The sequence below is a fragment of the Cinclus cinclus genome, chromosome 11 (assembly GCF_963662255.1).
Source record: "Cinclus cinclus chromosome 11, bCinCin1.1, whole genome shotgun sequence".
NCBI lineage: Eukaryota > Metazoa > Chordata > Aves > Passeriformes > Cinclidae > Cinclus > Cinclus cinclus.
The window spans coordinates 22804163-22827959 of NC_085056.1; the positions used below are offsets into that span (position 1 = coordinate 22804163).

General features: G+C 51.6%; 1 protein-coding gene across 1 annotated transcript in view; it reads left to right on the forward strand.

Annotated features, from left to right (window-relative positions):
• The window catches only part of LOC134048166 (hydrocephalus-inducing protein homolog), a 75798-nt gene that overhangs the window by 37377 nt on the left and 14624 nt on the right, over window positions 1-23797 (forward strand). The window contains exons 23-47 of the mRNA XM_062499766.1: window positions 495-638; window positions 1129-1445; window positions 3009-3173; window positions 4406-4703; window positions 5572-5700; window positions 8538-8715; window positions 9243-9418; window positions 10148-10263; window positions 11258-11394; window positions 11933-12054; window positions 12142-12333; window positions 12734-12886; window positions 13933-14172; window positions 14426-14618; window positions 15095-15262; window positions 15491-15733; window positions 16857-16984; window positions 17475-17570; window positions 17862-18000; window positions 20991-21559; window positions 21630-21693; window positions 22116-22207; window positions 22639-22826; window positions 23001-23183; window positions 23423-23542. Of these exons, the coding sequence (XP_062355750.1) occupies window positions 495-638; window positions 1129-1445; window positions 3009-3173; window positions 4406-4703; window positions 5572-5700; window positions 8538-8715; window positions 9243-9418; window positions 10148-10263; window positions 11258-11394; window positions 11933-12054; window positions 12142-12333; window positions 12734-12886; window positions 13933-14172; window positions 14426-14618; window positions 15095-15262; window positions 15491-15733; window positions 16857-16984; window positions 17475-17570; window positions 17862-18000; window positions 20991-21559; window positions 21630-21693; window positions 22116-22207; window positions 22639-22826; window positions 23001-23183; window positions 23423-23542 (4550 nt within the window). The remainder of the gene's footprint in view (window positions 1-494; window positions 639-1128; window positions 1446-3008; window positions 3174-4405; window positions 4704-5571; window positions 5701-8537; window positions 8716-9242; window positions 9419-10147; window positions 10264-11257; window positions 11395-11932; window positions 12055-12141; window positions 12334-12733; window positions 12887-13932; window positions 14173-14425; window positions 14619-15094; window positions 15263-15490; window positions 15734-16856; window positions 16985-17474; window positions 17571-17861; window positions 18001-20990; window positions 21560-21629; window positions 21694-22115; window positions 22208-22638; window positions 22827-23000; window positions 23184-23422; window positions 23543-23797) is intronic.

Here is a 23797-nt window from a genome sequence, read left to right on the forward strand (position 1 = left end):
TAGAGAGGAAGGAGGAGCCTAGGCTGCTCATAGCTTTGAGACCAGACACTGTGTCCCTGTAGCAGGGGCTGCAGGACACATGTTGCAGATGAACTGCTTTGATGAGGCTGCTAGAGCCATTAAGGTTGCAAGAAATGTCTGTATGTGAGTGATGACCATCTACTGCTGTTCTGCCCAACAGAGAGACAAAACTGGAGACAAATGGTCTGGATTGACTTTTTTGATTTAGATCTTGTTTAAGCAGTTGCCTCCTCTCAGGGGGCTATTCCCTCATCCATGTGTGGGAGTGTTTCCCTGTCCCCCAGGGAATGCTGTGGTTCTAAACATGAAAAGCATCTGCTTTAAAGACAAATGTCCTGGAAGGGTAGAAACAAATAGAAGGGGGAAATAGAGATGTATGCACTTCTGGGGCTGAAAACTGTGAGATGCAGCAGAAGCAGAAGGAGGTCTGTGGCTAGCTGAGGCTTCTTTTTCCTTGTCTCCCGTTTCCATAGAAACCCAGTGATGATGTCCTGACTCTGCAGTACAAGCCTTTGGCTTTAAAGAACACCTGCTTGTTGCCACTCGACCTTATGCTGGACTTGGAGCAGCCGTTTCTGCTCTGCGATGCGGACCAGCAGCCCCTCCCGGATGGCCAGGTGAGCAGCCCTGGACTCCTCCAGTGGGGTCTGAAGAGGAGGGATGTGGTGGTGCCTTTCTGTTGGGAGAGCCTTGAGTCAAGAAGTTTATTCTGTAGTGTCAGCAGTGGATTGGCCTGAGCTGCATCAGCAGAGCTGCTGAAGGAATCAAAATCTTATCTGAATTGAGAAGGTCCATCCTGGCTTTAAGGCACAAGGAGAAGGAGCAGGCAACTAGGTCTGGGCCAGCCATGCAGTAAAGGTGTCTCCTGGAAAGCATCCCAGCTCTCCAGCAGCCACCCCCTTGTCTTGCTGCTGAGCACAGAAACTTGGGCTTGAGGGAATCCTGGACTAGACTGCTGTGGCTGCAGTCACAGTGTTGCTGTAAAAGAAATGCACGATGAACCAAGAAGCCCATGCTGGGAATCACACTTCAAGCATTTACTGTTTCAGCTGTGAGACCTTGGGACGTCATCACACGGGTGATTAATTACTGTTCATCTCCTTGCAGCCTGTGACAGTGGATGTAGGACAGACCTGTCATCTCTACATTGCATTTGACCCATCTTATAAACTGGATTTTCATAGCTGGAAGGAAGAGAAGGTTCTGAAGATAAACATGGTCAACGGCCATCCTTATGTGGAGTGTATCACCCTTCAAGGAGAAGTCCACTTCCCCAATCTCCAAATCCAGCCCAGCATTCTGGAGTTTGGCTGCATCCTGGCTGGCACTGCAGAAGGGCGTTCTCTGGAGATAACCAACTGCAGCCCACTGCCTGTCCAGTACCACTGGTCATTCCATTCAGACGGCCAGGTGAACAGGCTGAGGTATGTGCACCTTTGCTCTCTCCTTGAAGCTCTTCTTCCTGGTGTCCTGTTTCTGCTTTGCAAAGAACAAAGCTGTTTGCCTAGGATCTGACAGACTGCTTCTGACTTTTCCTTTTGTAAGTAGCAGTGACCAGCCGTGGTCAAGCTGGATGCTCAGGGAATTGGTTTTCCACCAATTTTATACTTCCTGGGGCAAACCCGTAGTGGTTTCCCTTGGGAAGGAAAGCTAAAGCTGGGCTGAAAGCTGCTTTCTCAGACCTCTGTGGCCTGAGGCAATGTCCACCTTGATGAAGGGCCCCTAGTCCCAGCTCCCACAGTGCTTCTGGGGGGCCCTTTTGACCCCTCTGCTTTGGGATGGGTTCTCTTTGCAGGAGCTCCTGTCTGCTCCTTATCTTCCTCCCTTGCATTGTGCTGGAGGATGCCCAGAAAGTCCCAACACCAGAGAAAGAGCTACTTAGAGCCTGGGCTGATGCTGAACATCTTGTTACCTTCCCTTTCCTTCTTTTCTGAAGCAACTCCTTTAGTGTCAGGATGATTTCTTTCACAGGGCTCCGCTTTCAGTGGACACCTTGGATTCTCCACTCCCTTTTTTTGGTGACACTTATTACTATTTTTAACTTTTCCCCACTGCAACATGTCCCTTATGGGGACTGTACTGCTTGACAGCAGGACTTGTTCATCACATCATCTCCTATCCCTGCCTCCGAGAGAGTTTCTACTTTAGAGTGAAAAATGTCATTGTCTGGGCACCATGGTCCTGAGAAGTTGCCTCAAACCATTCATTAAAACTAAAGACAGTAGAACAGATGATTAGGGGGCTCTTGGGGGTTATGATGAGAGAGCCCCTCATCCAGAAATAAAACCCAGCTTTAGATAACAAGCTACAAAGCTAAAGACAGGGCTTCTTTGGGGAGCAGGTCATTATAGGCACTGAATGCCGGTCTGGGAATGGAACATCCAGGTTGTGTTTGACTGTGTGGGGAGCACTTGCAGCTCGGCAGGGTGACAGGCAGGCATGGCTCAACTGTGTCTCTGACGTGGCATTAGAAACACAAGCAGAGTTACCCTGAGCACCTGCTTCAATTTAAAATGGGGAATGTGACCTGAGTCACCTGGGAGTGTTGGAAAATATCATCCACCCCCCCCCCCCCAAGAGTGTCAGGGAAACATCCCTGATAAATACCTGGTAGAGCTGCAGAGTTTCTGACGTTGGGCACTGGGGAGGGGGCTGTGCTGGCTCATCACTGGCCAGGTGTGCCCCTTGGTGCCTCAGATCTCACCTTCTTGGCTTGCCTTCTCTGTCTTTTCCTCTCCCACTGTGCTTTTTGCATCCCCACAAGGTGTTAATCCCCATCCTCTGGAGTTCCTCAATGCAAGCAGTTGCAGCTGCCTGCACCACTGCTACCAGTATCATCCCTGGGCTGTCTTTAGAACAGAGCTGCTCCAGCCTGGATTGAGAAGGGCTGGATCAAACCATTTCTCAGTTCAACGCACCAGCACCCACCCAGCAGCTGCATCCTGACCAGGAGCTATTCGTGCAGGTGTCCCTTCCTCCCATGGCAGGTCCCTGTTCATAGTTACATTATTTTCCAGGCATGAGCGTTGCCCACCTAAGTTCAAACCCCAACCACCAAAGGAGAAGAGAACCTGCTTGGATTACTCGGCATCTCAAAGGAGACGCTTCAAGATTAGAAATGGGGAGGACCCAGCCACAGCCCTCAGAGAATCGTGGGTGCCTGCCCAGTCTTTAGGAGCAGAGGTAGATTTTCTTGTACACCTACTGCTTGTGTTGCCTCCCCAGCTTACCACCACCAAGTCATGCTCCTGCTGTCCTCCCTTTTTGCTGCCCTACTGTCCTGTGCCCCGAGAGTGCGCTGGGCAGCAGGGCCAGTGGCTGGACATGGGGTGTGTGGGAGGGAGAGAGTTTTCTTTGGAGAAGCCTGCTGAGATCCTACAGACCTGTGCGGAGTGTGGGACTTTGTGGCCATGTTTTCTTCACAAAGATAAGATGAGGCTTTTATCTGCATCATGATGATAAGACCTCCAGCTTCCTTCCCAGAGCAAGCTGTGATGAGTGCTGATCTCCATGTACCCTCTTCCCAACCCAGCCAAAACCAACTGTTTTCAGGTCTCTGCTTTTACCCAAGAGCTGGTATTGCAGTGGTGGCCCTGAAGCTGTCTTATAAACTGAGACTTTGCAAAGTGGCTTTCTCTTCCTCCTAGCATAGAAAATGGCTTGTTTTTCAGGTGCTGCCATATATTTGTGAAAAGTATTACATCCCACTAGGCTTGGGGGGGGGATTCAGGTTATCCACGGACGTACTGCACACTCCCCTCAAAGTGGAGAATGTAAGAGGGAATCTGTCTCACTTCCACATTTTCGGTATGGCAAGCAGAGCTGTAGCTCCCAGTCCCGTTGGCAGCCCTCAGCATTGCCCACAGAGGGGCCTCACATCCCTCTAGACCCATCACAAAGCGCTGCTGAAGCAACTGGTTGTTGGAGAGGCCGTGCAGGGCATGTCATAGGGCTGCCCAAGGACACTGTGCAGCACCTATGGAGGGCATTGTTCCCCCTGGAGCTCATCAGGTGGTCCATAGGGCATTTTTGCAGGGCCTTTTGCTGTAGCACCTTGTGAATGCAGCATATAAATCAGAGAGTGAGGGGAAAAGCCTCAGGAGTCAGAGCAGCTGGGCTGGAGTCCTTCACTGAGATCCCTGAGCTCCAAGAGCTCTCACTCTGAGTCTCCTCCTTTTCTAAAAGCAGTAGGAAACGCTTTTTAAAGGCAAGTTGTGCATCAGAGGGAATTTCTACTGCCAGGAGATATCCCAGTTCACTTGAATGTACAATTAATGCATTGATCTGTGAGTATGGGAAAAGATCTTCCCTGTGGTCTCTCCACTGGTCAGTGGCATGGACACAGGATGAGATCAGGATGATTCTGGCTGTGCTTGAGGAATAGGCACCTCCAGCTACAGCTGCAGTTTGCTCCAAGGTGCTCTTCTGCATCCATTTCCACACTGAACATCTCAATCGTTCCTGTCCTCCAGGTTTTCAGTATCCTGCCGCAGTCGGGTGTGCTGCAGCCAGGAGAGAGACAGAAGGTCTCCTTCAGCTTCTTTGGCCACCTCAACACCATCGCCAGTGTCACGGCGCTGTGCCATGTAGAGGGAGGCCCCACCTACGAGGTGGAGCTGACCGGGGAGGCCTCACGCATCAGCTACGCCCTGAGCCTCCAGGAGATCAACTGCGGCTTTCAGGTACCACACGTGTGCCCTGGCACAGCTCCTTGCCTTTGAACCACGGCCGATGGGTTCCTGCCCACCTCAGTCCAGGGCTCCTCCCCCTTCCCAGCCCCTTTGTTGGCTCTGGAGCTTGGAATTGCAACCTTTGAGGGACACATCTGGCATCCAAACTGGTTTTAAATGGCCATCTCTAACCTTCTCCAAAAGGCTGGGAATGCCTCTTTTTCAGGGTACCTAACACTGCTTCCTGGGGCAGGCAGGGCCCCAGGGGGGATGCTCGGAGGGACATGTCTTGAGACATCCCTTTGCTGATCCACTCCTAAAGACTGATCTCCCAAGGACATGCTCTTGTCTAAAGGTCTTGCTTAATCCACACAATAATCAAGGGAACAAGTTGGGCTTCCAGTTGCTCTAGTTGGTGAGACTGTCCCAGAATAACTCCCACTTCACTCTTTTTCAGTTGAAAGCACACAGATATTTCCAGCTGCTGGCCCTGTCTGTTTTGCCCTGTGTGATTCCCTTGTTGCATGTATGTTGCTTGCCAATACTTGAATGCAGGTGCCTTTTCTTCTGGGATGCCTCAGTGCTGTTTCTGTTTCTCCTGGCAGTTGGTGAACCCTCACAGTGCAGAGGGCCTGGGTCCCCTGGTTCCTTTATTACTGGCCCTCACATGGTTGTTTACCACACCTCTGTGTGCTGCCAGAGCTCCCTGCTCCTGTGCAGGTGCCCTGTGCCTGGGGGTTCCTTAGGTCCCCCCGTGCCTGTATCTCCTCCGTGGTCCCTGCTCCCATTATGTGTCTGCTTTCAGCCCCAGGAGAGAGGAAGGAGATTCCCAGCAGCAGGCCTGGGTCTGTAACTTCCCACTCCTATGCCTTCTCTCCAGATATTTAATGAAATTCGTCACAGCACAGTCACCCTGGCAAACACTGGCAAGATTAAATTCAACTGGGTGCTAAATCCTAGCACTGCAGAGCAACATCTGCCTGGCGTGTTTCTGGTCATCCCCCCCACTGTAAGTACCACAAGTGACCGACCCCAGTCCTGTGTCAAGTGGCCCAGGAGAGTGTTAAAGGGAAAAAAGAAGGGGGGGAAGGGGGAAAAAAATCAGAGGGGAAAATCCCAAACCCAGCTGTTAGAGATAGAGGGCTGTAAGTAATTTCTGCTGTTTCTGCTGGGGGCAGAGAAGCAAGTGCTCTCCTGACAGACTCCCTCATGGCCTTGGCTGGTGGGTGGCTCTGCTGTCACAGGGCACACACCAGTGGGAGGAGGCACAAGTCTGTTGGTCACCTCAAGTGATGCGCTTCACTGGGTTCCTCTGAGAACGAGCTGTGCTTTTGGAGCCCCGAGCACACTTGCTAAAAACAAGAAGTGGCTGACAAAACAGGCGAAGGGCAGGTCTTTGTATGGAAATCTGAGTGAAGCTTTATTGGGTCTGGAAGGGAATCCAGGGACAAAGACAAAACTGGGTTGAGGGCACAGGGTTAAATATGGGACGAAAGAGGCGAGTCCTGAGGATCAAGGTCCTATAGGGACAGGGAAAAGCGGTGCAGAGGAGGGGCAGCCAACCAGGGGAACCAATAGGGTAACAGGGCTGGAGCAATAGGGCAAACTATAGCCAAGGGGCATCAAGGAAAGGAAGAACTTTCCAGAAAGGGTACATCCAAGGTGAACAGGGGTGGAACAACTGTACAAACCAAGAGAACTCAAGATATTAACATGTGCCTGCAAAGGCCTCTGGGAGGGAGGCACTTCTCACCCCAGCCTGGAGGGGCGTTTCTCCCTGCCTGCTTCTGCCTCTCCAGAGCTGAAGTGGTACAGTGCCAGTAGCAGGCTGGTCGCCTTTCACAGTTATTGTCTTGTGCTGCTGTAAGGGGAACAGAGAACAATTCTACTTGCTAGATTTCTCAGATGAAAACAAAGTGCAAACAAAACAAGTATTATATCTGAAAACTGTTTTTTCATGAAGAAAGTGTGCGGTCCCAACCAGAAGGGGATAAAACAGCGGAGAGAGAAAGTGAGAAACGCAAAGTAACAGTTGGCAGGCACAGAGCGGTGCTGCTGTAACCCTGGGGCGCTCTGTCCGTGTGCCGCTCGGCAGATGGAGCTGTGTGCGGCCAGCCGCCCCGAGCGGGCACGCCTGCCGCAGTGCTGGCCACCACCCGCAGCCGGCAGCAGGCGCGGCTGGCCCGCGGGCAAACAGCCGAGCACCAGGGTGCCGCGGCGAGCGGGGAGTGGCTCTGCCGGGAGCCGGACCCTCCAGCTGTTCCCAGCCCAACAAAAAGCCAAAAACGGCAGGGAAAAACTGGCAGCGTTGACTGCTTTCATATGGGAAGATTCCTCCTGTAATTCAGCCCTTTTAGGAAGACTATTGGTCAGACAGGCAAAATTCTCCTGGGCTTTGGAGTCTGCTCGCAGCCCCCCAGAGGTGGAGCCTGCATGCATTTTCTCCTCGCAACTTCTTTTCCTCGTGGAGGGTGTTAAGGGTTAGGGTACAGCCCCCATAGTAATTTTTCACCCCGTATCAGAAAGTGTCTTCTTAACATATATTGAGGCATAAATTAAAATTTAACTGGTTCCTCACAGTCACTCTGGGACTCTGACAGCTGAGATCTCAGGCTGTGCTGGCACTGGAGCGTTGCTGAGGGTCACCTTAGCCAGGCTGTGCGATCACACAGGACATAGCCCTTGGCCCTGCCTCCCTGCTGCCAGCGCTAAGCAGCACTTCCATATCCCTTCCTAGGCTTGCTGCTCCCTGCCTCCTGCAGCTCTGCTGCTGTGCAGCGGCTTTGTGGGGCAGTGAGGGAGCTAGGGAGCAGCAGGGCTGGAAGAGCAAGGAGAAAAATTAGCAGCATCCCACCACTGTCCAAGCTTCTCAGTCCTGCCTGGATGTCTCCCAGCCGAAACAGCACTCCTGCCTTTGTCCCTCCTTGCAGCGGGAGGAGGAAGCCGATGGCGTTCCCATTTCTTCATGCCTGTCTCCTACAAGGGATGAGAGGAGCTGCTGGCCCTGCTGAGCGCAGGGATTTCTCTTCCACAGCAGCAGCAAAAGAGCCTTTTTTTTTTGTTTTTTTTTTTTTAATTTTTTTGTTGAGGCGGGCTCTTGCTGGCAAACCCCATTGGCAGCAGAGCTGTGTTTATATCAGGCTGTGCTGAGGCTGCAGCCTTATGAGCCCTTGGGAAAACACACTGCACCCTGCGGCTGGAGGCTCGACCTTATGGGCACAAGAGACGTAGAAGGTGTGAGAAGCGAAGCCCACTCCTCAGTTAAAATCTAAAGGGGGACAAAATCAATAAAGCAAAAGTAACAGCACTGGGTGCTTGACTTGGGTGCTTAGCTGCAGCCAGAGGCACACCACACCACACATCAAGACCCCTTATATACCCGGGGTATTGCATCAGCCTCATACATATTTACAAATGGTTATATGTATTGAAATATTTTAACATAGTTCCTCCTCCGTCCCACCTTTTTGGAGCACGTGCAGTTGTCCTAGTCCTGGTCATTTGTCACTCTTCAGCACATTCAACAGGTTTCCATTCCTCCACTGGTTAAATGTTAATGTTGCATCAACTCTTCCCCAACATTGGTATTGCAATGCAAGATAACATTCACATTGAAAGAACTCTAAACTTTAGCAAAACATCTTTTACAAAAGAAAACATTATGAAACACGTAATATTCACTTTAACAATCGCCAAAGCCAAGACTGTAATACGTCTATCATGAAGGTGATGTGGTCTGATGGTTTCTTCTAGATGAGGACCTGTCCTCTCAGCCTGTCTGTCCCCTGAGCCATCCCCCCATCAAACACTCTGATGCATTCCCTCCCTCCTCTCCCATCCCTGCAGGGCTCCGTTGCACCTGGTGAGAAGCAAGTGCTGAAATTCTCTTACATGCCAGGAGTACCAGGAGCCTTCAGCAGGACTTTCCAGCTTAAAGTGGGTGACCTGGACCCAGAGAATATCTGCCTGAAAGGAGAAGCATTCTTTCCTGTGATCAGTGTGAACCTGCCCTGGAACATCGAAGGTGGGCACTGCTTGTCTGCCCCTAGGAAGGGTCCCTCTGGTTTTGTTCCCTACCATATGCACATAGGGTATCTCATGCTCAGCTCCACCAAGCCTGAGGGTTACAGGACTCCCGGACCAACTCAAGCCCTCTGACTGCTTCATGAGTCTTGAGCAGAGGATCCCACGAGGGCTTTGTCTCAGAAGCCATCCTGCAGAGCTTGCCAGCACATCTGGCAGGGTCCTGAAGGATGATGGCTAGACTGAAAGGCTTGGGAAAACTGTAAGAGAGGATGGCAGGGCTTCTGACAGGGTTGGATTTGCGTGACATTGCAGGCAATGAGATGCTCCTCTGTGGGGATGGACAAACTTGATGGGTGGGAGCAAATAAAATGAGGATTCAGAGAGGAACAGCAGCATCCACCTTCCATAGATGGCTGGAGGGATTTCTTTCTGGAAGAAACCAGTGTTGAGAGGTGGGGACTTCCCAGCTTAAATGGGATTGGCACATTGCTCACACTTCACTTTGTGGACGTTTTCTTCCTTCAGGAAATGAAAAATATGAGAAGCTCATAAAACCCCTGCAACAATTCAGTCAGAGGAATCAATCAGTTGTTCAGAAGACTCAGAGTCCGAAGACTAAGGCCTTGAAGTTTCAGACTCCAAAGACTCAGACCCTGAAGACTCAGAACCTGAAGCCCCACGCACCTGGCTTTGGCACTGTAGTAAGAGCAGCTGCAGCCCCGTTTGGCACATGCCACCCTCTCCATGGCACCCGAGCCCCTTACAGCCCACCGGTGCCCTGATGGCACCTGGGACCTCCCTGCCCACTTACAAGCATGTGTCACCACAGCATTGCCCCTAGGGCTTCCACTCTGCTCATGCTCTCTTCTGGGGTTGCACCAGATTCCTGGCTACCCCAGGGAGAGATCCTGAAGGCCATGCTCAAGGGATGGAGTTGATGGTGCTTTGAAGGAGATGCAGGTCATTGCTGGGGAGTCTGTTGGTCCCAACCCAAGCCCTGCTAGATTTACAGACCTGAACAGCAGCTGCTTGACTGTGCCCTGGGACTGTGCTGGTAGTGCTCACCTCCAAGATGAGCTTGGTCCCAGTTCCCTTTCAAGACAGGTTTTGTCCAAGCTGCCTTGGTACTGGCTGGGGGCAGGCAAGTCTCTGGAGCTCTGGAAGGTTCCTGGCTTGTCTGCCTGGCCAGATGAGGCAAACTTTGCTAACAGTGGCTGGGCAGGTGAAGATGCTGGAGTTAACTGCTGTGGAGATGAGGTCCTGGCTAAGAGAGCAGGAGGTGTCACCGACACTGAGCAGCCAGACAGGAGGACCCCACACCCCCTGTCCATAAGAGCAGGGTGGGATCCTTTCTCAGATGCCAACGTTGGGAAAGACCTTTGCTAACCAGGCACTGTCTTCCCTTTCCTCAGCCAAACACTGAGCTGCAGATAGAGATGATGATGATGCTGATAGAGGAGGCTGCCCTGGAGCTGCAGGAAAAGCTCCCATCCCATCCCCCATACAGCAGGTTCCCTGACAAAAAGATGCGCCAGAGTCTTGTCAAGTGAGTAGGGACTCCCATCCCCATCTCCAGGTGCCTCGTGGGGAACACCCAGCAATGTCCCCTTGTCCTGAGAGCTCCTTGTGTCTGCAAAGCTGGGAATAGCCTGGACTTGAGACAGGATGTGGTCCTGGTGGCTGTGACACTCTCCATGTGAGCAGTGGAGTGTCCTCTTTTCCCCAGCACCGTGCTGAGCTTTGGACTGCTCAGCTCCCCACAGGTGTGGGGTTCTGTCCCTTGAGCTGAGGGGACCCAGTGCAGACCTTCAAGGCCTTCCAGACAGCACAAATTCTGTCCCTGCTGACTAGCTCTGAAAGAGACAACTCCCAGCTGATGTCTTGGTTCCAAGTAACAGAGCACACTAAACAAAAACAAAAACAACAACAATAACAAAACAAAACAAAAAAGAAAGAGAAGGGAAGGGAACTGCACATGTCAGCAAACCCTTTAAAACCCAAAATCAGATGGCTTGAATCCTGGTGGGCAGGCAGGGCTTATCTAGGTAACTTGGTCTGTCCCTTTACACCACCATGATGCAGCACAAGTACAGGATGCTTCAATTCAGGAAGAAGATTCTCTGCAGAGCAGATCATGTAATCTGCTTGCAGAACAATGAAGATCTCCTGTGCAGGCCAAACTTATTGCTAGGCCCCAAAGCAATTTCAGGCTCAGGCTATACACAGGCTAAGCAGTTTCACTGAGATCAGTGAAGGCCCAGTGTACTCACCTATACTGGCTTTTCATGGCAGAGGAGCTGTGGCAGGTGTCCATTTAAAACTAATTTCATTTTCACGTACCATTAGTAGCTGATAAAACCTAGGACCTGTACTCCTGACTTCCCAAAGTCATTGTCAGGTGATCAGGCCATGGATTTCATGGGCTTGAGCTGAGTTTTTACAGCAGAGAATAAAGAACTAGCCACTTTATTTGTATCCCCCATCCACTTGGACATGCAGCCAGGCTGTGGTTTAAGGACTGTCCTTATTCCTCCTTGCAGAGTTGAGCTGCCTGAATATGTGCTGGACATGGGCACTGTAAGTAAGGGTTACACTGAGAGACGCACTCTGGTGATCACCAACCCTGGGCAGATCCCAGTGTCCTTCCAGGTCGATGTATCTGCCCTGCAGGACACAGGTAAGCAGTGCTGGAGACACTTCCTGTGGGCTTGAAGGAGGTGTCTCAGACAGATTAGCTTAAGCCACTGAATTGTGACTGCCCTAATGCTTCAGTGCAGAGGCCAGAAGGGCTCATCACCCTGATCACCTCTCAGCATCTTCTGCCCTTGGCTCTCACAAGCATCAAGTCTCTCTGGGCACTCAGTGGGCTTGTTTTGCAAACCAGCAGACTCTGCTGTGTTTTGGAAGTGCTTTGGTTGGAGTCCACACTGTCACAGCACTTGTATTCAGCCTTTATTGAGGAAACAGCCTGTGACATCCTCTGGTGGATCAAAAGAGTCTTCCAAAAGAGGCCTTGAGGCAGGGCTGTGTTTCCATCACACAAGGGCTCACTGTGTCTGAGGGGTGTTCAGGTGCACTCTTTTTTGTCCAGGTCACACCATGGCATGGGGTTTTTCCCTGACTTCTCAGCCAGGGCACCTGTAAGACCTTAACGTGCTTAAGACACATTTTGTGGTTCTTGAGTATCTCAGCTGCTTTGTTTTCATCTGTTCAAGGTTTCAGAGTGAATCTGGACCAGATGCAGGGTCTGCCTCACAGACACACCATAATGTTTGAGGTGTGCTTTGAAAGCACCCGCCGGCCATGGGGTGATGTGGATGTGCTGCTGCCCATAGAGGTACCAGAGCTCTTGGGGCATGCAGCAGGCTGGGTGCAGCAGCAGATGTCACCTGCACCCTCCGCTGACTTCTCTGTCCTTCTCCAGGTGGCAAAAGGCCCCACGTATAACATCCACCTCCATGCCACTGTGTTGGGACTGTCGCTCAACCTCTCCAAGAACATGCTGCAGTTCTCTGATACCCTCGTTGGGCAGTGCCAGATTGAGACAGTCCAGCTCTACAACTGGTTCCAAATACCCTGCAAGTGGTTCATTACTGCCATCAAGCCTGTCAGGAAGGTAAAGCACAGGCGACGTCGAACATGTAACTTCTTGGTTGGGTTTTCTTTGTGTCTCTTGCCCTTTCTGCTCCTGTGGCTGCCTGAGCACTTGGATCTACAGTGTGTCTGAGGAAGCTTCTGAGGGTCTAAATCAAGACTGTTTTGCCTGGACCTGTTCCATTATCTGATGCTTTGCTTCTCTGCCATCTTCACCCCTTCCTCCTCCTCTCAGGACAGTAGTTCCCTATCTGCCTGCCCAGTTCACAGGTTTTTGCTGCAGCTCCAGGCTATGGGGGCCACACTTGGTTTGGCTGTGGGTACTCTCAGCACAGTATCATCAGTGTCTCAGAGCACTACAAGAACTGAGGCTCTGTCCTCACACACTGAGGAGACCTCACACGATTGGTTTCTGTGCCCAGGACAATCAACGCAAACGCATTACACCAGCCATGCGTCAGAAGCAGCAGGTGCTGGAGGATGAGCCCTGTCCCTTTGAAGTGACGCCCTCCAAAGGAACCCTCAATCCAGGAAGGTGGCAGAACTTACAAATCCAGTTTACACCCAAGCAGGAGGTGAGATTGGCAGGTGTCAGCCCAGGAGGCCTGTCAGGGCTATCTGGAAATGAGGGCCTGGTGCAGAGGTATGAGCTCTGCCTTCACAGGGAGCTTTCTGCAAGCCCCGTTCTCAGCATGGCTCAGTTCACCCCAAGAGTACTCCTGCGAGATGTGCTTCGAAATGCCCACAGGGAGCTTGCACAGAGAGAGAGCATCAGGGCTCTGTGGCTGCCTCCTGGCACAAGGAGGGGGATGTGCCCAACTCCCCTTGTGCCTCCCTCTTGCCTGGCTGTATTTGCCGCTGCACACTTGCAGAGGACAGTCCTGGAATGGCCAGTCTAGGCTCGTCCTGCTGCAGAACTGACAGACAAAACAGTCACCAGACACCTTCCTGGGCATGGCAGGACAATCACCTGTACTGGTGTGCTGCCAGCAGTAGCCAGGGCTCTGGCCTGCCTGCTCATTCCTATGCAGCTGGGGATTCAACTTAAAGGATGGAGTATTCCCAAGAGCAGTTTGCCTGTGGCTGCTGGCTCTTGGAATCTGACAGTGTGTACCAGTATGGACACAAGTGCTTCTGTGCCCGCTAACAGTCGCAGGGGTCTTTATTTGCTCGAGAGATGTAACCATCTTGTGTCTGGCTATGACCAGAGCCAGACACTAAGCAGAGAAGATGACCCTTATTTCTAGCCAGTGAGAGCTCATTTGCTTCTCTCCTGGAGCTGGTGTTTGCCTGACTTGGCAGTGCCAGGACTGTGTCTGGACACTGTAACCCCGAGGGCCCTTCTCATGAGCACTGCACTGCTGCATGACTAGGTGAAAACACCTGACAGTCCATTGTACTTCCATCTGATACCCAAACACCCAGTTAGAATGCACACCAGGATTCATCCCAGTTATTCAGACCCAGGACACAAACACTGTAGTATCTAGCATAAGTAAATACCTGGTTTCCATTCACCTTGGAGGGGCTGATAACACCCTGACCTTGGGGCAAGCGTTGTATTTGGGGTCCTGTCACCCGGGACTCTGTGGATGAGTTTTCTTCCCTTTTCTCTTTTCAGAGGTCTTACAAGAATGAGCTGAAGCTTAACGTTTGTGGAAGCATCAATCATTTAAAGCTGCACCTCTCAGGACAAGGTCTAGAGCCACGGTTGGAGTTCAGCCCCCCAGCACTCAGGATGGGATGGGTGCTGGTGGACAGTGATGGGGTGGATGCCACAGTGGTGGTGAAGAACCCATGCAACTTCCCTGTTGAGTTTTACTCACTGGATTTTGATGAGCAGTACCTTGAGGAGGAGAAGGTGAGAAGGCAGGTCTGGTCCCCATTGTACATGCTGCCCAAGCTTCACAGCACTCCAGCATTCCCAGGCTTGTGCCAGGGAGATGGAGGCAATCCCCAGAGTAAAGCCAAGTCTGCTGATGTGCTGTGGGAGGACTTAACTAGTTTGTGTTGTTGGGAGGATGGGAGGAGACAGAAAATGGGTTTGTTGAGTGTGTGTGAAGAGAGGCGAGAAAAGGAACGTTGTGTATGGTTTCTCTTCCCTACCTGCACAGATCCTGTGGATGGCAGCGGGGTCTGAGTACCAAAAGAACTTTCTAATGCCTCCACGCACCGTGGGTGGGATGCTGCCCCCAGAGGTGCTGGAGGACTGTGAAGCACAGAAGAGGCCGAAGGCTCAACAGGCAGAGCTCAAGGCCATGGCAGAGGCCAAGGACATGGCTGAGGCCATAGACAAGGCAGCACCAGGTCAGGAAAACAGTGAGGGTTTGGCCATGTCTGTCTTGATTGTGGCCACAGCAGGGAGTCCAGCCCATACACCCTGAACTGTCTGTCACCTTGTTCTCCAGGGAAAGCCCATGCTTTTAGCAGCTGCCTGTTCCCCAGCTTGGTGGAGGAACTCTTGGGTGAAGGGCTGGGGCATCCTCTCTCTACCCTGAATGTCACCAAAGGAAGCTCCTCTCTGCTGCTATAGACTGGGGATAAAATCAGGATATTCCCTTGTGTCCCTTAGCCACAAAGACTAGGATTGGATGAGTTCTTCAGCCAGTAGGACCAGGTCTAATATCCCTGGCTCTTTTATATTTGCACCTTCCGAGCAACAAAAAAACAAGCTCATGTTGCTTTCACCAAGTCTCCTTTCGTGGGATCTGAGGAGATGGGGAGGATGATGAGGATCAAAGGAGGGCGGGAGGCTGACTTTCCCCCCTGGTTTTGCACTGCAGCATATCATGGGGCTGTCACACCCTCTCCTGAGCCCATGGTGGAAGTGACTGGGAGCCCTATCTCTCAGGCTGTCATGCGCCACCTGGGCATCGACCCATCTTCAGAGAGTTGTGAAGCACAGCAGGACAGAGGGATTGTTGTTATTGTCCATGGGCCACCCCGGGCAGGTATGTGAGCTGCAGCCCTGGGCTGCAGGGAGAGGGGCAGGCAGGAGGAACACATCCTGGTGGACCATGGTGCTTAAGGCAAAGTCCTCAGCTGAACAGGAGGTGGAGATGATCCTCTTGGCTCTAGAATTCAGAGCTTGTACCCACACTCCAGCTGCCTCCCTCATGGCCTCCCCAGAGGGACACTTGCTTTCCCACTGTCCTTTTTACTTCGACATCTTGTTTGAGGTTCTTCCAAGGCCTGTCCCTGTAATGCCTCGTATGCAAGTGTCACCAAGCAGTCCTCCTCTCTCTCAGGAAAGACAGAGATAGTGGCGGCCCTGTGTCACTATTATGACACTGCTCACTTGTCCATTGACACCATGGTGAAAGAGGCCATCGCCAATGATCAGAGCCAAGCAGGGCGCCGCGCCCGGGAGCTTTGCACCAAGGCTGCCATGGAGCTGAAAGGCGAAGACCAAGATGATGCTGGTAAGGAGAAATGCTGGACCCAGAGCCAGTGCTTGAGAAACCTACCATAACTGTCCACTTCTGCTTACTCAGAGCAGCACCTTTTCAGTCCTTGGGTCTCCTAGGGAACATGGGTGAAGTGCATCTCTGGCTTGTCTAAAAAAAAAAGAAATAAATTTTAAGAGCTCAGTCAGGGGTTCTTTTATAGCCCCTTTGCTGCCATTCTTGGTACATAATTGGTACATGTTTATTTTTCTGCGGGTGGTGAAGCACTTCTGTCCCTTTCCCACATATTTTATATTTCCTCTAAGCTGAGTCAAGCTTGCTCCTCATGGGGCAGCAGGCAGAACTGCTGCCCACTTTAACAAGGAAAAAGCCTTCTGAAGTGGCTCATTAAGCACAAGAGGACTGATTATGAGTGTAACCTCACAGATGAGAGGAAGGGAAGGACAAGCTCCCAGAGGAATTTCCAATGAGAGACATGTTACAGATGAGCTCTTTTCTCCAGAGATTTACCTATGCCCACTGTCAGGGCACACAGCTCATGCATGCTGGGCTGTTCTACGTGTAAGACTGAAGACTTTAATGAAACTTACTGGGAAGTTGGTACCCTGAGCTCTGCAGGGTGAGGCAGACCTGGCTCAGTGCAAGGGGGAAGTTTTGCATTGCTCAGTTTTGAACCTGGCTGGGTTGGGAGCTGGTGGAAGGAAGAAGAGTCTGGGTTCCAGCTGGGATTTTCCCACAAGGAAGATTTCATTTCAGTGGAGACAGGTGATGCAAGTGGGGTAGGGCTGCAGGTCCCCACATGAGAATGCAGGATGGGTGCAGTGTATGGAAAAATGGTCCTGAAGGACAAATCTTTGGCTTGATCTGCAGGGGAGCTGCTGTGCAAGAGTGTCACCTGCATGCACAGTTGTTAGGAGGGACATAGTGCTGGCTTTAAAATCAAATACGGGATGGCATGTTTTACCATGCTGGTAGGAGAAGGAGGGAAGGAGCTGCTTCTGGGAAACCGTGCTGCCAGTGCCCGGCAGACTGGGGAAAAAGTGCCACATTTCTTCAAGGGCCCAAGGTTACGCCCATTGCGGGGAAAGGTACCTAATTGTTTTTCAAAGCCCCCCTGAACCATCTGTCCCCTATGCAGGTAAAAAGCTTACTGCTCGGACCAAGAATAAACAAGCCTCTGGAGAAAAAATCATCAAGAAAAATGCCAAAGGCAAGAACATTCCAGCACAAAAGAAAAAGGAGCCAGCCAGCAAATCCAACAAAAAGGTAAACACAGTCTGCTCTGGTTGATGTCTGGGACCTTTGCATTGTTTTTGAGATGGGCAGGGGCTGCTTACCGTGGAGGCTGTGTGCCAGCCAGGGCCTGTTATGTGGGTCCATAGTGCCAAGCCCAGCTGGCAGGCTGGGTATGACTTGAGCTGGGAATGTGCTCTGGCAGACAGCTATACTGGTTCTAAGTGGTTTGCTGGTGAAGTGCAGTCCTGGCTAGTATGGCTGCAGGCAGTGAGTAAAGTGCTGGAAGGCTGCACTGGGGGCTTGCAAGCTTGGGTCTCTGCTGGCCAAGGCATGGACCCTCCAGGACCATCCCCTGGAGCCTCACATACTGCACTGCAGGGTTGTTCTACTCTCCACTAGTGAGGAACCCCAGCTGCAAGCCCAGCAGTGGGAATTGTTCAGGGCTTTCCACCGTGGTTTATTTTCCTAACAATGCTCCACATTACAGTTCACAGTTTCCACTGCTCCTGCACCACAACAGCTGAACATCGTCAGCAGTCATGGGGAAAAGCTGAACTGCTTGAGCTGTGTGCTGCCCGAGGACCTGCTGGTGGACATCCTATGTGAGAGGCTGAAGGTGTGTGGGGTGGGGGAAAAGGAGACATTCCTGCTCTGGAGAGACAGGCAGAGATGTATGACTTGGAGAGGAGGAGGTCTGTACATGCTGCTGGAGGATCCTGGACTGTGTGCAGGGAACCTTGGGGGAAGCTGCAGATGCCCCTAGTTGGCAGAGCCTAAGGACAGATCCAAGCTGTTCTTAGCTAATGCCCTTTGAACAAGGATAGCTGGTGCCCTGTGACATCTCTTAACTGTCCAGCTGTGAGCCCCCTGCGTGCAATGGCTGACTTGTTCTTCCCTTTATTTGCAGCATGAAGACTGCTCCAAGGGAGTGGTCTTTGATGGCTTGGAGAGCCTCTTCACAAGCAGCCTGGAATCTTCTCTGCTCTGTGTACTCAAAGCTGTTAACAATCATCATCATATCTACATAGTGAACCTGCATCAGGATTGTGCTTCTTGGATAACCAAGGAGGAAGATGAAAGAAAAAGGAGGGATGCTAAAAGAGAGAAGGAAGGTAAGATATCTCCCTCCCTCTCAAATCTTTCTCAAGCCCTTGACCTTATCTCTGCGTATCTGGGTTTGCAGCAGAGCTTGTAAGAAACATTTTTATTAATCTTTCCACCTTCTGCCTCAGCATAACCAGAACTCAGAGTTGCAGATCTGAGGTTTTACGATTCACCCTAATCTCTAACATTAAAGTTTGGGCACAAGTGCAAACTGCTGTAGCTCAGTGACAAATGACTGTCCTCAGCCTTGGTGCGCTTAAGCCAGGCAAAGCACAGGAACTCACTGCCCAGCCATAGTTTGGGTGATTGTTTGAATTTTGGAGCAGGGTTATGAGCTCCCCAACATCTCCTGGTATGATAGGCTGGGTTGGGAAAAGCTGTGAATCCTTGCGGCTGACCCAGAGCACCCAGCTCTGCTTCTGGTCACTCATGGTTTCTCTTCTGGTTTGTGCTAAAGAATTGCAGCGGACAAAAGCTTTTCAGAGGAACATGCAACGTATCTTGAAAATGGATGAGGATGAGTATTATGCCCTCCCTGAGGAGAAGCAAGCTCTAGTGGATAAAATAATACAGGGAAGAAAGCATCTACGGAGGGAGAGGTGAGTAAGCCCTCCATGGGTTACTGCTTAGAGTAGTGTCCCTGGAAGGTTTCCCTGCTCCAAGGCCTCTGAGCTCAGTTTGATAGCAAAGGCAAGAAGCAGCACAGGGATGGCCACTCTTAGCTCCCTGGCTCCCAAGAGAGGAAAGACCTTCTTCTACTGAGATAGAATATCTTCTCTATTTTAGTGGTGAGCTCTGCCAGTTTAGATGCTGCCTGCAGGGAGCTGGGCTCAGGGCTTGCCTGTAGAAGTGTATTTCAGTCTATGGTGTTGATTTGCACTTTATTCATCATCTCCCTTCTTCACCAAAACAGTGGGATTGTGGTATGGGCAGGTGTGGGGCACAGACAAACCCTTGGTTTGGGTCCTGGTCCTGCTACAGATGAAATCCTTGCAATGCTGACCTGCCAAGGTTCTCCTTATGGTGGGACACCACCCATAAAAGCCCATGTCCTTTAGGCTCCCCTGAAACTGCAGAAGTAGGCAAGCTCTGCTCCAGCAAGGCAGCCCAGCTCAGGACAAACAGGAAAAGTGTGGAGCTGGGAGGTGAGGCTGCTTAAAGCAAGCCTGTGTATCAGGACTTCTTTCAGCTCAGGCTGAAGTTGGTTTCATGGGGAGGAGACAGACGAGGCTGCTTCAAATTGTTTCCATGGCAGATAGCACAAGTTTGCCTTGGTTACAGCTGGGTTCCAGCAGGAAATCTGGCTGACAAGAGCCTGTCTTGCAGGAGAAGAGTTCCTGCAGCCTTTGCTTTCTGACTGATAGGATTATTCTCATTAAGGAGCAGGCTATGTCCAGGGAGAAGGGGGCTGCATGAATCGAGTAAGAATTGTAGGGAGGGACAAGCAGATGTTAGCAATTTGTGAAGTGGTTTAAACTGGGAAATCAAGAGACGAAGGGCGCTTTCAGTCATCAGTGCAGAGAGCTGGTGGATCAGCCTTTGGCAGTGGGCTGGAGGTGTCTGAGTGTGCCTTAAGAGGGAGGTTGCACAGTCGAGACCTTACAATGGCAATGCTTAGGTTTGGCTGGTCCTGGAGGTCCCCTTCCACAGTTCACTTGGGGTGTTCCCAACCTCTGTGGGTTGAGGAAAATTCAGGGAAATGGTCTCATGGTTATGCCTGGCCTCAGGGTCAAGGAATAAACTGCAGGGCCAGCCAGGACTAGTGAGCCCAGGTTTGTGGTGGTGACTCTCAGAGATGTTTTCTATTTTGTTTGCTGAAGGGAGATGAAGCAGCTGGCTCAAAAGCTTGAGGAGGAGGCAAAAGCCTTAGAGGAAAAAGAGAAGTGGAAGGAGGAAGAGAGGCAGAAGGAGGAAGAGAAGCGGAAGAAGGAAAAGAAGGGTGTCTCCTTGGGGAAGCAGTCTGCGAAACCAGAGAAGAAGGAAACCAAAGCCCTGGAGAAGAAGGAAACCAAAATCCCAGAGAAGAAGGAAATCAAATCTCCAGGGAGGAAGGAGACCAAAAGCCCAGAGAAGGGGGAACCCAAAGCCCCAGAGAAGAAGGAGACCAAAAACCTAGAGGAAAAGATAACCAAAATCCTAGAGGATATGATAACCAAAATCCTAGAGGAGGAAACTGAAATCCTAGAGGAGCGTATATACAAAGGCCAAAGGATCTGGGAAATCACAGAAAAGGAGGAAACCGAATCCCCAGAAAAGGAGGAAACGGAATCCACAGAAAAGGAGGAAACAGAATCCCCAGAAAAGAAGGAACCCAAAGCCCCAGAGAAGGGGGAACCCAAAGCCCCAAAGGGGGAACCCAGAGCCCCAAAGAAGTGGGATACCAAAGCCCCAAAGAAGGGGGAACCCAAAGGCCCAAAGAAGTGGGATACCAAAGCCCCTGGGAAGGGTGAACCCAAAGCCTCAAAGACGGGGGAACCCAAATCCCCAAAGAAGGCGGCTACCAAAGCCCCTGAGAAGGGGGAGCCCAAAGCCCCAAAGAAGGGGGAACCCAAAGCCGCAAAGAAGGGGGATACCAAAGCCCCTGGGAAGGGGGAACCCAAATCCCCAAAGAAGGGGGATACCAAAGCCCCTGAGAAGGGGGAACCCAAACCTCCAAAGAAGTGGGAACCCAAATACTCAAAGAAGGGGGATACCAAAGCCGCAAAGAAGAATGAACCCAAAGCCCCAGAGAAGAGAGAATCCCCTGAGAAGGATGAACCCAAAGCCCCAGAGAAGGAAGAACCCAAATCCCCTGAGAAGGATGAACCCAAAGCCCAAGAGAAGGAAGAACCCAAAGCCTCTGAGAAGGGTGAACCCAAAGCCCCAGAGAAGGAAGAACCCAAAGCCCCAGAGAAGGAAGAACCCAAAGCCCCTGAGAAGGGTGAACCCAAAGCCCCAGAGAAGGAAGAACCCAAAGCCCAAGGGAAGGAACAACCCAAATCCCCAGAGAAGGGGGAACTCAAGGACGTAGAGAAGGGGGAGCCCAAAGCCCCTGACAAGCAGGATACCAAAGCCCCTGGGATGGGGGAAACCAAAGCCCATGACAAGGGGGAAACCGAAATCCCAGAGTACCCAGCTGAGATGGATAAGAACTTGATCCAGAGGTTTCAAATCTATGAGTCATCGCAGCAGGACCTCACACAGCTTTTCTCCTACGGTGACAAGGTTCAGGGTTCTGTGCAGTTACCCGTGATCCAAAACAGAAATACATCCCTGCCTTCAGCTGAAAACAAAGGTCAGAAGACCTATAAGTCTCAGGAGAAGGTTGAGAAGAAGCCTGAACAAAAAGGTGGAGGCCAAAGAAGTCTTCAGTCATCTCAGCTGGAGACACAAAGTGAAGTTGCAGAAGGGACAGTCAGAGATGAGCATGTCAGGGTGCGGTGCTTGGACATCCAGGTCACAAATCCGAAGGCCATGATTAGGGAGATCCTGAGGGATGGGAGGCTGCCAACAAAAGATGAGGTAAAACCTTGCAAGGCTCAGATTTTGAGCATGCTGTGGTCTTGGATCCTGGAGTATTGTGTCCCCCCAGGTGACAATGGCACAGAGCCTTGTCCAGGCCCCTGATGATGTTCCACAACGACTCCGTAGCATCTGTGTGGATGGGGAGGTTATCACCATCCATCCCTCAGTGGGCAGAAAGTGGGAGTGCTCTGTGTACAAGTATCCCATCTGTTCAGAGTTTCCCAGCCTGGAAATCATTAGAAATGGTCCCAGGACAGGGCAGCTCATGGTCATTGTTTTCTTCAGCTGAGTCACTTGGGAGAGGTTTCTGTCCCAGTCCTGCTTGTAGCTCTTGCCTCTGCTCTGGAGCCTGCTCACCCCACTGGGCATAACAAAGCAAAGCACTTGCACTTCATATAAATGAAAAACCCCATTGCTAAAAGATCAGTGCCTTTAAAGAGGATGAAGGTAAGAGAAGTATAAACAGGATTTTCTGTTCTGTTTCAGATGCTGAGACATCTGGGACTGCATCCCGAAGGGCCTCCCCTGCCCCCTGCTGCTGTCTTCTCCATAGTCAACTACCCAGAGGAGCGGTTGGGTTCTGCAGAGTGTGTGAAGCCCTTCACCATTGTTGCACCGGAAGGTGCTGCTATGGAAGACAATCGGGTGGGTGCTCCAGTGGTGCTGGCACTGAAGGTGCCAGGGCAGGGACCAGGCTAGATGGGGGCATGGGGGACAGGTTGGATGGAGAAGGATCACTGTGGAGAGGTAGTGAAGATGTGATGGGGCCCCATGTCTGCAGGTCTCCTTTCTGTCAGGGATGGGACAAAAGCGACAGCTCTGCGGGAGACAGAGCAGTTCTGTAAGACAAGAGGGAAAAAAATCACCTAAAACTGTCAACTTCCTTTGAGAACAGGGTCCTGAAGTGAGAAGGGGTGTCCTAGGTAAAACAAACACCAGTAAGGAAGACCAAGACCCTGGGCAGGTGGACTTGTTTATTTATTCTCTCTTCCATTGGTTGAGAAATACCTGCTTTGCTTTCCAGGATGGGGATGTCTTAGGGCTCACCTGTCCCTCCCTTTTCTCTCTCCCCTTAGGCCAAGGCCCCAGATGCCAAGGGCAGTTCTGCCGAGGGCCAACCAAAGACACATAAAGCAACCAGCAGAGACAACTCTACAAAGGAGAACCAGATCTCCACACACAGAACAGAAAGTCCCCAGGATTCCTCTGCAACCAGATCCAAAAGTGTGCTGAAAAGAGCCTCAACCCCCACAGAATTCCACAGGTGAGCCACATGGGAAGAGGTGATGCCTCTGCTTCTTGGTCCTCTTGCCAAACAAGGTCCGTCATCCCCAGCTCCACAGTGACCCTGTGCCAGTGCCTCCACGGGATGGCCAGTGCACCCTCCTTGTTTCATTTGCTCCTTAGCAATGTCTGAAGCCTCCTCTTTAATTGCCAGGCTGAAACGGTACCGATGGATAGTGCCTGACCACGGTGAGGTGGAACTGAAGGTCCACTTCTCCACCAAAAGGCCAGGGAAGTTTGAGCACACGCTGAGGTTTGAGCTCGTGGAGACAAAGCGCCAGTACGAGCTGCCCTGCAGTGGCACGGGCGTGTACCCCAGCATCAGCCAGAACCCGCGGTAAGGCTGGCCCTTGGCAGCCTCCCACACTGCTGCCCCCTGAACTCACAGCCAGGGCTGCCCCTTGGTGCTTCTGGCCTGGGGAGGTGGTGCTGCTTGAGGTCACCCAGCATCTCTTCCTGTGCTGGGAGCTGGGAAGGCAGATGGTGCCTCAGCCACCAGGAAGGGTTATGGCTTTCTGACTACATTTCCTATTTAGAGCATCTCGTAATTCCTTCTTCCCCACTTTCTCTGCTCAGGCTGGTGTTTCCACAGTGGAGGGAGACCATGGAGGCAGATGAAATCATCTTCAAGGAATATGTTGAGAGCACAAAGCAATTCCACTTTGGACCTCTGCTGTGTGGGAAATCAAGAGAGTGGTATGTGCTCCCTGCTGGGCCTTGTTCTTTCCTGGACATGCTTGGAGAGACATGCTGTCCTGCTGGCACAATCCAGGGCAGTCCCCAGCAGAGTCCTGGGAGACACATGGGATTGAAGGACCACAGATGTGTGAACTTGAGCAGATAAGAGGCAAATGGGCCTTGGAGGAGCTGCTCTGCCTACCCGGTGGGTGTCTTGGTGGCCGCCTTGGTGGCCAGAGCCGCATGCTGCTGCCAGACCAAAGGAGACTTGGG